Genomic DNA, 14,675 nt, shown 5'->3' on the forward strand with positions numbered 1-14,675 from the left:
GGTATTCTTTGATGTCTTTCTTTCCAAGAAGACACTATGTCCTGTTCATGTGGCTATGGCAGTCCCCCAATGTTGAGAACTGCTGAGATTGCTGCTGGATTTGAGGTGTCAGGCAAAACGATTGCTGTGAGAGCCTCCAGTCTTGACCGAACCCCAAGAAGTTGCCAGCCCTGATTGGTCCTTCATATAACTGCCGATCACTAATGGTCAGATAATTATCCGAATCTTTTTGACATTTGCTTTTTAATAATTGAGTGTCAATGTTTAGTTTTTAAAATGTGGTAAGCACATTTTTGGTGCAGGGAATACCCATGTCATCTTCAATAAAAGGGTGTGGAATCTGGCAAAAGATGGGGATGTGCAATTCTGTTCTAGCTGGGAGCAGAGTCATTCCATTAACCCCAGGAGATTCATATGATTCCAAGACTGGCACAAGCCTGTGCAAAAAAGATGTTATTGACAATTAATGAAACAACAAGCAATTTATAGCAGATAAAATTCACTGTCCTCCACAAATAAAAAGCCAGATCCCCTCAGAGCAAGTGATCATCTGGGTTCCAAGCAACACACTTTTAGAGGTATATGGCTCAATTTGCCAGACGCTGGACCTTATCTTCTTCCGAAGGTGCCCCCTCCGAATCTGCTTTTTTCAGAGACATATAGGTGGCTTTGCTTCTAGAAGCTATTAAGTGGGACCTAATGGAGCACAGAGGCAGCCTAATCCCCAGGAAGACACACAGTATAACAAGGGATATCAAGGAATTAAAATAGAAGTGACTCTATTTGTCCAAGAAATGCTTGTTTTGCGGAGCCTACAACAATACTGTGTGACAACACAGGCATCTCTCTACTCAAAATGTGACTCCCAAAACATTCCCTTTGCTACAGGTAATCACATCCATCACAAATTCCATGCAAACCTATGCAGAAGATAAATACAGCATCTACATTTTGTCTTCTTTGTAACCGTGGGCATGTATTTCCATTCACAAAAGATAAGACAGCAATAGTTCTATGCAGTGATGTTCATTTGTTTCTTCACAGGACCAAGACCTCTTTCCTCTTCTTCTTCCTCTTCTTCACAAAGCTCTTACAACAACCAGGTAGGATCTATTTCCTTACATTGTTGATTTTGCTGTTAATCATATATATAACACAGTCTATCCTTTATGTGAGAAGCACTGACTTGTTCATATATTACCTGAGTGTTTATTAATGCATCCTTGTAAAAAAGAAAGGACAGAAATTCAAAACATTCTCATGCATTGAGCCAGTGTAGACTTGACGTAGTGGTGCACTGAATCCAGATCTTTTGTAGACCTTCTTTAGCAAAGAAGTAAAAACCAAATTCTGTGTGGTGACAATTCTTGTTCTTTCACAGGCCAAGCATCTTCCTACAGTAATCAGGTTGGTACATTTCCCTGGGCCTTTCTTTCCATTTTGATGATGTAAGAACCTCACACAACTGGGGACATGGTCGAAAAATGTTCATTAAATTGGTATGAAAACAAACAAGTAAAATATCTTCTGGGTATTCTCAGGCATACTGGCTGTTGCACATCTCCAACATCTTAATGGAGCAAGCAACAGGGAAACTCTCCGAAACTGTCCTGAAATTCGTTTTTCAAATTTGTTTTAACTACTGTGAAAATGACAAAACATCATCCACATTTTGAATGGCTCCAAAAAGTTCTAAATATTGTGTTTGAAATGTAGTGAATCTATGAAAATTTTTTAAAGTCCTTACCCTGTTGTTCTTCTTAGGGAATTCTCAGTATCAAGGCAAACAGCAATGGTTGCAATCCGGTAGGTTCCATTTCTTTTATATTTGCTACAAAAAATGTGACTTTTTAGAACCCAGGTTTTTAAAAGTTCAGGGGCATGTGAAGGAGAAGGGAAAGGATTTTTGCTTCACATTATAAACTGGTCTACCAGCAGTATAGCCCCCATTCTTTAATACATCTATGAAGTTTAAAACTTTTCTTCCATTTTTAACTAGCTCGCAGATTAACATTTTTACCAGGCATTTTTAATCTAGATGCATGTAAAATGTGGTTGCACTAAACTAAAGTTTACGAAAGAAACAACTCAGACATGCAACCTGAGAGGGTAGGGAATGATTTTGAAGTGGGGTCAATTGCATGGGCTGGATTGCATGGGCCAGAAGAGTAAGAGGTGTGGCCATTTTCATTCCCCCTGACATCTGGATTTCCACTCAAACTGTAAGACAAACTTCCCACCAGAAAAGGAAAAGAGGAGCAAGAGGAGCACTCTGACCAGGAAGTGCTGGCTCAGAGTAGGCAAAGGAATGGTCACATCTCAGGTCAGTGATCAAAGATGTGGCAATTTCTTTCATAGGTGAAAAGGGTATGGCTAAAAGAGAGATGGGGAAATTAAAGTCTCCATGTGGTAGATTAAATCTGTGTGCTTCTGGGCATCAACACTTCATAAAGTGTCTTGTTTCAATAAATCATAGCTAAGACTAACTATAACTTAGGGTTTGCATTACCAGCAAACTGTGACAACAGAAAATGGAAGGAAAAGTTCCCATCTCATGGCCATACCAGAGGCTTTCTAGGCTTACTCTTACAATGCAGCAAATCCATACAAACACACATCTTTATATGTTCAAATGCAGCAAATCCATACAAACACACGTTCTTTATATAACTCTCCAATATTAATATTCAAAGTAATGTAGAAAGCAATTGCAGAATCAGCACATGCCCACAAATCTGAACAAGCATGGACTGGCCTATTGAATTAGATTCAAATATTTTAAGGCAAGAATAGTGGTAACAGATTTCTTTGGTTTTAATCTTCACAGGGACTTCTCACAAAGCAGTTACAGCAACCGGGTAGGCTCTCTTTCCTTTTGCTATTTCTTCACAATTAAGATGTACAGTTTATATTCTCACGGTATCTTTCAGTGAGAGACAATGGCCATGTCTACAATGACCAGAAATACTATGGACTGCTCCTGGACTAGTCTGGCACTGAAGTTGCCACAAATCCCCCCATTACCTCTGCACTCAAGAGTGACAGTGATGGCTGGCTACACATGTGTTCTGCTGTGCCACCTGGAGGTGCACTGGTGCAGAGGTCACCTCCCTGAAGTCAGAAATAGAGCAGCATGCATCACAGGTGGGGACACTGTTATGCTTAAGACAATGCAGTTGCATGCACAGTCCACAGTAAAGTTGTTATTCCTAAACTCAGACTGGAAATTTGGAGCAAAAGTCAGTCTTTTAAAAACTCGTTAAGGGCAGGATGGGCTGGATTTGAATGCAAAACTGGACTAACAAGGACGACAGTCTGCGCTCAAATAGGCTTTGACTTTGAAGAATGGTGACATGAGGCAAGGGAAACCAGTTTAAATGGCCCATGTAAACAGGCCAGTGTTTCCCAACCACCTTGTTCATATAAATCATGCATGTTTGTAATATATTCCTTTAAGAGGAAAAGTTAAACCATGGCCATAAATTTGAGCCAATATGACTGATGTGCATCTCACATTTCTGTGGACTTCTGCATAAACCATCTCAAGACAAGAGATGCAAATTGATTTTGGAAGCAGCACTTCTTGTGGTGACTGATTTCTGTTCCTTATAGGGCCAAGCATCTTCCTAGGCAAACCAGGTTTGGACTCTTTCTTTGTTTTAACTGTTTTCATGTTAAATGGTATATAGTTCTTCAGCAATTTCTTTGGAGATTATTCAGAAAATGGACATGGTTGCCTTGAAACATATAAAAAAAACTATGGCTTATCATTAGATGATTGAGTCTAAAGATAGTATCCTACTGTTCTTGTCTCCTCCTCCATAAGGATGCAAGGAGAGACCCAAATAGATACTTTTCCTTCAGTTTTTATATAGCTGCAATTAGTATTAATTCCAAGCCTGTACAAATTAGGTTAGTCTTCACTTGTGCTAAACCTTTAAATTTAAAAATGGTAAATCTACACTCTCCCACCCTTCGCTTCTTTAGGGTTTATGCAACCTTCCAAGAGTAGTAGTACATAAGATTATAGAATCAGTCTTTTAGAATCGCAATGGTTACAGTTCTATGAAGAGTGACTTTAGAAACGGATTCTTCTTTGACATCAGCCATTATGTGAAACAGGGAAAAGAAGGGATATTAGCCTAAAGAACTAGTACTAGTATCTAGAAATATTTTTCTTATTTTCAACTTTTGTATGCTCATCTTCACAAATAAGGTAAAACAGAAAGCCTTGTTATCACTCTTTCACTTGCCAACACAAACAGGGTCTGTCAATGTCTTAGGTTTTAGCAGAAGCTGTAACACACTTGTTTGAAAAAATTCCCAGAGTTGTGCTTTTGCCATTTCCTCTCTATTAAACGTTAGTCTTAATAATGGTTTACTGAAACAAACAAACAAAAAAAACCCTTCACCCATGGTCTGAAGCTTAACCAAGAGCTATAAATTTCAGTGAAATGAAATTGAAGTGGTGGTTATGGAACATGGAAGAAACAGCTTTCAATTTCTTCATAGCCATGCTGGAGGAGGGAGATTAACATACTCAAGACCTCAAGGCTTTTCACAATTGATAAATCATTGTTATAATTATAGCTAGGTATGTTGTCTGAACTACCACCATCCCTCACATTCTTAATACTTTTGGAATACCATAAAAATTACATTGCAATAATTAACACATATGGCAAAATCACTCCTAATTTTATTTTTCATCTCAGGGTTTCTTACAAATACAATAGGTGCTGAGTGTAAGTATAAAAATTTAAAGCATCTAAAGCAAACATGTTAAAATGTCTAATGTGTGTTTGGGTTATATAGGGCCTGAACAGACAGGCCAAAATAAAGCTGCTTCGGGTCACTTTGAGGTATGCTGTTTCAATGTCAACACACACATCTTAAGAAGCCAGAAGCTGTGCCAAAGCTGTGCTCCAGTCCTTAGAACTGGAGCATGGCTATGGCATGGCTTCGGACCTTAGGACACATGCAGCATTTAAACACATACTTCCAAAGTAACCCAAAGCAGCTTCTGTGTGGGCTCATAGTAACAGGAGTAGATTTCTTTGGCAGAAACCTTATCTAGTTTGCAGCTCTGGATCAGTTAAGCCTCATGCAGACAATCTTTGTGCTACTTGTTGATTTGGAGTAAAAGTTTTATTGAGATTACACAAAAGTATTCTACACTTCCTGTATAACACATTCTAGTTGTCTAGTGGCAGAACTTAGTGGCAAGGATATAATGATGGTATTTTATAACTCAACCAACCAACACACTATTTGTAAATGTAGGAACTAACGCACACATGTAGCTATCTGGGTTCACCGAGTCTGAGTAACACTGCTGTGCTTGCCAGAAAGCTAGGGAGCAATCTAATAATGTTCATAGACCATATTAATCTCCTTCAGAACAAACCTCAGAGCCCGTCCCCGTGGACAGCTGCTGTACAATATCAGTATTTCAGTTAACTTGACTAAATAATGGCAAAATTGAAACCCAGCTTGTATATTGCACATTGAAATTCAGATCTTCATCACTGTTATGACATAGTTCTGTCCCAATTACAGGGGACTAAGTACATAAATTTAATGAAACTTATTACAGAGTAGATGTATACAAATTGTGCTGTACATTTCCAGCAGAGGCTCAGCCTAATTCACACAAATATTCTAAGCTAGGTTTTTTTTAAAAATGTGTGGCAGAGTTCTGCTTTCCTGGTAGAATAATCAAATGGCAAGCAGAAGATGAAACAAACCAGTCCCACACCTACCCCTACAAGGTCTAACTAAGAAATAAGTAATAATCTTTGAAATCATATAAAAGTAATTCTGTGTAAACTACTTGTGCACATCACATTACGGTCTAATGGAGGAAAATAGAGAAGCGAAGAAATTACTGCAGGTCAGACTGATTCAGAAAGAAATGGATGCAGCGACAGAGAAACAAACAGGAAGTCTGGGAGACATGCAAACTAGTGTCTGGTAATCACAGGCATGCAAAGGTTACTAACACTGAGAGGGGGTATTAGCTTCATCCATTTGACTGGAGAGATAGAGTTAGTAAAATGTTACTAGGCCGGAATGGCAGCAATAGGGGGATAACCCTGCTGGACCTCCATTAGCCAGGGCAAGGAGGTGGCTTCCGGCCGGTACATTGGGAGTGTGATGAAAAATGCAGCCAAAGGTTATTTAACTGGGTTATTTTTGTAGAGAGTGTGCTTGTGGATGTTTTGTTCGATATCAAAATAATTTGACTACCCAGGTCACAAAACGGTACCATTTGTATCTGCATCAGGCAGCAACGTGTCTTGGGCTTGGGTCTGCGGTATATTATTCAATGAATGGTTGCAACAGGGGTGTCACTGACCGGATTGACAGGGTTTATTCTGTGTTGGTAGAAAATTATGTGAAAATAGAAACAAAAAGTGAAATTGAACAAGGGCTATAAACGAGTAGGCCATGACTGTTACTTCATCCACAAGAGGACTGAAGTACACAAAACAAAACAGACACAGTGCCACCAAATTACCTTTTGTCTGTATTGTTCCCTGGCAATGCTGCTGTGAACAGAAAGTTGTACCGTACTTGATACGTCAAGCGATACTCGCCCGGCAGCGACCAGGACTCACATGGCACCGACCAAGACCTCACATCACACTCACCGTCGCACTCTTTCTGACACCACGCGCTATCACTGCAATTGCACACGCGCTTATCTCACTTGCTCATTTTGCCTAGACCTTGATCTCGATTTATTACCTCATGTCTGACACACTTCGTCACACACCCTTGACCAAATTGTTTCCCCCCAAAGCTTTCATGGTTGTTCGCAGACATTTTCACACTTTTCACATATTTCGCTCCACCCCTCTGTCTAGTCACGTGACTTCCCCTCACTCTCACCTTAGAGCGTGTATGTTTGGTCCACTCTTGACAGTTCCCACTGCAGCCCTTTCTTATGTCCTCATGCGCAGTCCCACACTTGACAGTTTCGACAGAGAATCAACACGGAGCGAGAGAGAGAGAGCAAGACCCGAGAGACAAGAGCCACGCGCTCGACGTACGCACAGCTGTTTTTCACACGCGAGTCGTCTCACCCACACACACACTCGCTGCCACGTCCGCTATGTATCTCCGATCGCCGTCGCATCGGGTCACCTCACGTACACGCTTACAAGGATGTAGAGATCAGTATTCCCCGTGTATTGAAAGCTAAACCTGTGCATGCGCCCCCGCGACAGCGACCTTGAAGGAGCACAGAAAACAGTCTGTTTGCGTCTACATCTTGTCCTTCGTTCTTCTCTTGAACTGTGCAGACGGTGAGATCGCGCACTGAGTTTGCCAGTTTTTACCCTAGCCGACTTCCCCTCCCTATTGCCTCATCTCTCGCCTTGGTGTTGTTTATCATGCATCATTAGCCGCCCTCTGCTCCTTACCCTTGCACAATTCTTCACGTCCGTGCTCACTCCTAACCGCTGTCTCACACCTCTTGTCGCACACACGTCTCACGATGATCCACCTCTACAAACTTCAGGTACCACAGTTCAATATGAGATATGATTACGAATGGATCAAGGTAGGTTGTTTCTGCAAAACGATGTTTCTGTGCTCACATCTCTTGCATCTATCTCGATTTTCCCGCCTGTGGTTCCTATCCCCCCTCCAGCCCACACTGCGCGCTACTCGTTCGTTCTCACCCACACCCCTCACACCATTAGCGCCTTTCCTCCCTTTTTTTAGTCAGACGGTTCCCTGCCCTCAGGCTTACAATCTAAAAGACACGACACAAAAGGAGAAGGGAGTGGTGGTGGGGAATAGGATCAGGTCCAGCAGATCTTTTCCACCTCCGAGGCCTGGACCAAGGCAGATGGACTGGAGGAAGGGCTTGGCTTCTTGATGGATGGTTAGAAGGAGGCTTCCTGGGTCAGAGAGGGTCTCACCTCTGGGAATGCTTCTCTAAACAATATAGTCTTTAATTCAGTTTTGAAACTGGGCAGAGAAGTAGTATTCTTTGTCTCTTTCTTTTCCAGAAGGACACTATGTCCTGCTCATGTGGCTATGGCAGTCTCCCACAATGTTGAGAACTGCTGAGATTGCTGCTGGATTTTGAGGATGTCAGCCAAAACGATGTTGCTGTGAGAGCAATCTCTGTGGCTTCTTGTAGGCATCCAGTCTTGACCTCGAACCCCAAGAAGTTGCCAGCCCTGAATCGGACCATTCATATAACTGCAGAGTCAATAATGGGAAATCCTTTTTGATATTTGCTTTTAATAATGGGATGTGCAATGTTTAGTTTTTAAAATGTGGTAAGCACATTTTTGGTGCAGGGAATAACCATGTCATCTTCAATAAAAGGGTGTGGAATCTGGCAAAAGATGGGGATGTGCAATTCTGTTCTGAGCTGGGAGCAGAGTCATTCCATGTCACCCCAGGAGATTCATATGATTCCAAGACTGGCACAAGCCATTGCTGCAAAAAAGATGTTATTGACAATTAATGAACACAACAAGCATTTATAGCAGTTAAAATTCACTGTCCTTCCACAAATAAAAAGCCAGATTCCACTCAGAGCAAGTGATCATCTAGGGTTCCCAAGCAGAACACTTTTAGAGGTTTGGCTCAATTTGCCAGACTGCCTGGACCTTATCTTCTTCCGAAGGTGCCCCCTCTGAATCTGCTTTTTTCAGAGACATATATATTGGTGGCTTTGCTTCTAGAAGCTATTAAGTGGGACTTCTAATGGTAGCACAGAAGTGCCAGCCTAATCCACCAGGAAGACACAAGTATAACAAGGGATATCAAGGACATTTATAAATAGAAGTGGCTCTATTTGTCCATAGAAATGCTTGTTTTGCTGAGAACCTACTAACAATACTGTGTGGACAACACAGGTCTCTCTCTACTCAAAATGTGACTGCCCAAAACCATTCCCTTTGCTTACAGGTATCACATCCATCACAAATTCCATGCAAACCTCCATGCAGAAGATAACATCTATAACATCTACAATTTTGTCTTCTTTGTAACCGTGGGCATGTATTTTCCATTCACAAAAGATAAGACAGCAATAGTTCTATGCAGTGATTGTTCATTTGTTTCTTCACAGGACCAAGCCTCTTTCTCCTCTTCTTCTTCCTCTTCTTCACAAAGCTCTTACAACAACCAGGTAGGATCTATTTCCTTACATTGTTGATTTTGCTGTTACATCATACTATATAGACACAGTCTTATCCTTTATGTGAGAAGCACTGACCTTGTTCATATATTACCTGAGTGTTTATTAATGCATCCTTGTAAAAAAGAAAGGACAGAAATTCAAAACATTCTCATGCATTTGAGCCAGTGTAGACTTGACGTAGTGGTGCACTGAATCCAGATCTTTTGTAGACCTTCTTTAGCAAAAGAAGTAAAACCAAATTCTGTGTGGTGACTGATTTCTTGTTCTTTCACAGGGCCAAGCATCGTCTTACAGTAATCAGGTTGGTACATTTCCCTGGGCCTTTTCTTTCCACTTTGATCATGTAAGAACCTCACACAACTGGGGGACATGGTCGAAAAATGTTCATTAAAATTTGGTATGAAAACAAACAAGTAAATATTCTTCTGGGTAGTTCTCAGGCGTACTGGGCTGTTGCACATCTCTCAACATCTTAATGGAGCAAGCACAGGGAAACCTCTCCGAAACTGTCCTGAAATTCTGTTTTCAAATTTGTTTTTAACTACTGTGACAAATGACAAAACATCATCCACATTTTGAATGGCTCCAAAAAGTTTCTAAATATTGTGTTTCTGAAATGTAGTGAGTTCTATGAAATATTTTTTAAAGTCCTTACCCTGTTTGTTCTTCTTAGGGTAATTCTCAGTATCAAGGCAACAGCAATGGTTGCAATCCGGTAGGTTCCATTTCTCTTTATTATTTGCTACAAAATAATGTGACTTTTTAGCAACCCAGGTTTTTAAAAGTTCAGGGGCATGAGATAGGAGAAGGGAAAGGATTTTTGCTTTCACATTATAAACTGGTCTACCAGCATTATAGCCCCCATTCTTTTAATACATCTATGAATTTTAAAACTTTTCTTCCATTTTTAACTAGCTCTCAGATTAACATTTTTACCCAGGCATTTTTAATCTAGATGCATGTAAAATGTGGTTGCACTAAACTAAAGTTTACTGAAATAAACCAACTTCAGACTATGCAACCTGAGAGGGTAGGGAATGATTTTGAAGTGGGGCTCAATTGCATGGGCTGGATTGCATGGGCCAGAAGATGTAAGAGGTGTGGCCATTTTCATTCCCCCTGACATCTTGGATTTCCACTCAAAGCTGTAAGACAAACTTCCCCACCCAGAAAAGGAAAAGAGGAGCAAGAGGAGCACTTCTGACCAGGAAGTGCTGGCTCAGAGTAGGCAAAGGAATGTCACTATCTCAGGTCAGTGATCAAAGATGGTGGCAATTTCTTTTCATAGGTGAAAAGGGTATGGCTAAAAGAGAGATGGGGAAAATTAAAGTCTCCATGTGGTAGATTAAATCTGTGTGCTTTCTGGGCCTATCACACTTCATAAAGTTGTCTTGTTTCAATAAATCATAGCTAAGACTAACTATAACTTAGGGTTTGCATGTACCAGCAAACTGTGACAACAGAAAATGGAAGGAAAAGTTTCCCATCTCATGGCCATACCAGAGGCTTTCTAGGCTTACTCTTACAATGCAGCAAATCCATACAAACACACATTCTTTATATGTTCAAATGCAGCAAATCCATACAAACACACGTTCTTTATATAACTCTCCAATATTAATATTTACAAAGTAATGTAGAAAGCAATTGCAGAAATTCAGCACATGCCCACAAATCTGAACAAGCATGGACTTGGCCTATTTAATTAGATTCAAATAATTTTTAAGGCAATAGCAATAGTGGTAACAGATTTCTTTGGTTTTAATCTTCACAGGGATCTTCTTCACAAAGCAGTTACAGCAACCGGGTAGGCTCTCTTTCCTTTTGCTATTTCTTCACAATTAGATGTACAGATTTTATATTCTCACGGTATCTTTCATGTGAGAGACAATGGCCATGTCTACACTGACCAGAATACTATGGACTGCTCCTGGACTAGTCTGGCACTGAAGTTGCCACAAATCCCCCCATTACCTCTGCACTCAAGAGTGACAGTGAGTGGCTGGCTACACATGCGTTCTGCTGTGCCACCTGGAGGTGCCACTGGTGGCAGAGGTCACCTCCTCTGAAGTCAGAAACTAGGTGCCCAGCATCAATCACATGGCTGGGTGCCTTGTTATGCTCTCAGAGAGAGCAATGGCAGTGCCAGGTGGCACAGTGGGACACATGTGTAAAGCGTTGTCTCACATTACTCCACAGTACTCAAGATTTTCCTGGAAAATTTGGAGCAAAAAGTCAGTCTTTTAAAACTCGTTTAAGGGCAGGATGGGCTGGATTTGATGCAAAACTGGACTAACAATGTGACGACAGTCTGCGCTCAAATCAGGGCTTTGACTTTGAAGAATGGGTGACATGAGAGCAAGGGGAAACCAGTTTAAATGGCCCATGTAAACAGGCCCAGTGTTTCCCAACCAACCTTGTTCATATAAATCTGCACTGTTTGTTAATATATTCCTTTAAGAGAGAAAAGTTAAACCATGGCCATAAATTTGAGCCAATATGACTTGATGTTGCATCTCACATTTTCTGTGGACTTCCTGCATAAACCATCTCAAGACAAGAGATGCAAATTGATTTTGGAAGCAGCACTTCTGTGTGGTGACTGATTTCTTGTTCCTTTATAGGGCCAAGCATCTTCCTACGGCAACCAGGTTTGGACTCTTTCTTTGTTTTATTGTTTTCATGTTAAATGGTATATAGTTCTTCGAGCAATTTCTTTCGGAGATATATTCAGAAAATAGACATGGTTGCATTGAAACATATTAAAAAAAACCCCTATGGCTTATCATTAGATGATTGAGTCTTAAAGATAGTATCCTTACTGTTCTTGTCTCCTCCTCCATTAAGGATGCAAGGAAGAGACCTGAATAGATACTTTTCCTTCAGTTTTTATATAGCTGCAATTTAGTATTAATTCCAAGCCTGTACAAATTATGGTTATTCTTCACTTGTGCTAAACCTTTAAATTTAGAAATGGTAAATCTATCACTCTCCCACCCTTCTCTCTCTGTATGGGTTTATGCAACCTTCCAAGAGTAGTAGTACATAAGATTATAGTCAGTCTTTTAGAATCTGCATGGTTACCGTTCTATGAAGAGTGACTTTAGAAACGGATTCTTCTTTGACATCAGCCATTATGTGAAACAGGGAAAAGAAAGGGATATTTAGCCTAAAGAACTAGTACTAGTATCTAGAAATTATTTTTCTTATTTTCAACTTTTTGTATGCTCATCTTTCACAAATAATGGTAAAACATGAAAGCCTTGTTATCACTTCTTTCACTTGCCAACACAAACAGGGTCTGTCAATTGTCTTAGTGTTTTAGCAGAAGCTGTAACCACACTTGCTTTGAAAAAATTCCCAGAGTTGTGCTCTTTTGCCATTTCCTCTCTATTACACGTTAGTCTTAATAATGGTTTACTGAAACAAACAAACAAAAAAAAACTCTTCAGCCCATGATCTGAAGCTTAACCAGAGCTTAAACTTTCAGTGAAATGAAATTGAAGTGGTGGTTATGGAACATGGAAGAAACAGCTTTCAATTTCTTCATAGCCATGTTGGAGGAGGGGAGATTAGACATACTCAAGACCTCAAGGCTTGTTCACATATTGATAAATCATTGTTATAATTATAGCCTAGGTATGTTGGTCTGAACCTACCAGCCATCCCTCACATTCTTAATACTTTTGGAATACCATAAAATTACATTGCAATAATTAACACATATGGCAAAATCACTCCTAATTTTGTATTTTTTCATCTCAGGGTTCTTCTTACAATGACAATAGGTGCTGAGTGGTAAGTATAAAATTCTAAAGCATCCTAAAGCATAACATGTTTAACATGTCTCATGTGTGTTTGGGTTATATAGGGCCTGAACAGACAGGCCAAAATAAAGCTGCTTCGGGTCACTTTGGAGGTATGCTGTTTCAATGTCACACACACACATCTTAAGAAGCCAGAAGCTGTGCCAAAGCTGTGCTCCAGTCCTTAGAACTGGAGCATGGCTATGGCATGGCTTTCGGACTCTTAGGACACATGCAGCATTTAAACAGCATACTTCCAAAGTAACCCAAAGCAGCTTTCTGTGTGGGCTCATAGTAACAGGAGTAGATTTCTTTGGCAGAAACCTTATCTAGTTTGCAGCTCTGGATCAGTTTAAGCCTCATGCAGACAATCTTTTTGTGCTACTTGTCTGATTTTGGAGTAAAAGTTTTATTGAGATTACACAAAAGTATTCTACACTTCCTGTATAACACATTTCTAGTTTGTCTAGTGGCAGAACTTAGTGGCCAAGGATATAATGACTGGTATTTTATAACTCAACCAACCAACACACTATTTGTAAATGTAGGAACTAACGCACACATGTAGCTATCTGGGTTCACCGAGTCCTGAGTAACACTGCTGTGCTTGCCTAGAAAGCTAGTGGAGCAATCTAATAATGTTCATAGACCATATTAATCTCCTTCAGAACAAATCCTCAGAGCCCGTCCCCTTGGACAGCTGCTGTACAATATCAGATTTCAGTTAACTTGACTAAATAATGGCAAAATTGAAACCCAGCTTGTATATTGCACATTGAAATTCAGATCTTCATCACTGTTATGGACATAGTTCTGTGCCCACTTACAGGGGACTAAGTACCATATAATTTAATGAAACTTATTACAGAGTAGATGTATACAAAATTGTGCTGTACATGTTCCAGGCAGAGCCTCAGCCTTAATTCACACAAATGATTTCTAAGCTAGGTTTTTTTTAAAAATGTGTGGCAGAGTTCTGCTTTCTCTGGTAGAATAATCAAATTGGCAAGGCAGAAGATGAACAACAACCAGTCCCACACCTACCCCTACAAGGTCTAACTAAGAAATAAGTAATAATCTTTGTAAATCATATAAAAGTAATTCTGTGTACAAATTACTTGTGCACAATCAAATACATGGTCTAATGGAGGTAAAAGAGAGAAGAGAAGAAATTACTGCAGGTCAGAATGATGCAGAAAGAGAATGGATGCAGCGAAGAAAACAAACAGGAAGTCTGGAGACATGCAAACTAGTGATCTGTAATCACAGGCTTGCAAAGGTTACTAACACTGAGAGGGGTATTAGCTTCATCATTCTGAAGAGAGATAGATTAGTAAAATGTTACTAGGAAAGAATGGCAGCAATAGGGGATAACCATGCTGGACCTTCCATTAAACAGGGCAAGGAAGGTGCTTCAGGCAGTAAATTGTGAGTGCGATGAAAATGCAGCAAAAGGTTATTTAACTGGGTATATTTTTGTAGAAAGTGTGATTGTGGAATTGTTTTGCTTCGATTATCAAAATAATTTGAATACCCCAGGTAACAAAAGGTACCATTTGCTACTCTGCATCAGGCAGCAAAGTGTCTTGGGCTTGGGTCTGCGGTATATTATTCAATGAGATGGTTGCAACAGGGGTGTTGATAATGACAGGAATTGACAGGGTTATATTTCTGTGTTGTAGAAATATATGTGAAAATAG

General features: G+C 40.1%; 1 protein-coding gene and 1 long non-coding RNA gene across 2 annotated transcripts in view; both read left to right on the plus strand.

Annotated features, from left to right (window-relative positions):
* LOC121929012 (mucin-21-like) overlaps positions 1-10,320 on the plus strand; it is a 43,175-nt gene extending 32,855 nt beyond the window's left edge. Inside the window, exons 25-27 of the mRNA XM_042464336.1 lie at positions 9,098-9,157; positions 9,444-9,470; positions 10,315-10,320. Of these exons, the coding sequence (XP_042320270.1) occupies positions 9,098-9,157; positions 9,444-9,470; positions 10,315-10,320 (93 nt within the window). The remainder of the gene's footprint in view (positions 1-9,097; positions 9,158-9,443; positions 9,471-10,314) is intronic.
* A 24-nt stretch (positions 10,321-10,344) lies between these two features.
* Positions 10,345-14,675, plus strand: LOC121929227. The gene is made up of 5 exons (XR_006103631.1): positions 10,345-10,420; positions 10,944-10,976; positions 11,794-11,820; positions 12,935-12,967; positions 14,658-14,675. It is a non-coding gene; the product is annotated as an uncharacterized LOC121929227 (long non-coding RNA).

The sequence above is a fragment of the Sceloporus undulatus genome, chromosome 4, assembly GCF_019175285.1.
Source record: "Sceloporus undulatus isolate JIND9_A2432 ecotype Alabama chromosome 4, SceUnd_v1.1, whole genome shotgun sequence".
NCBI lineage: Eukaryota > Metazoa > Chordata > Lepidosauria > Squamata > Phrynosomatidae > Sceloporus > Sceloporus undulatus.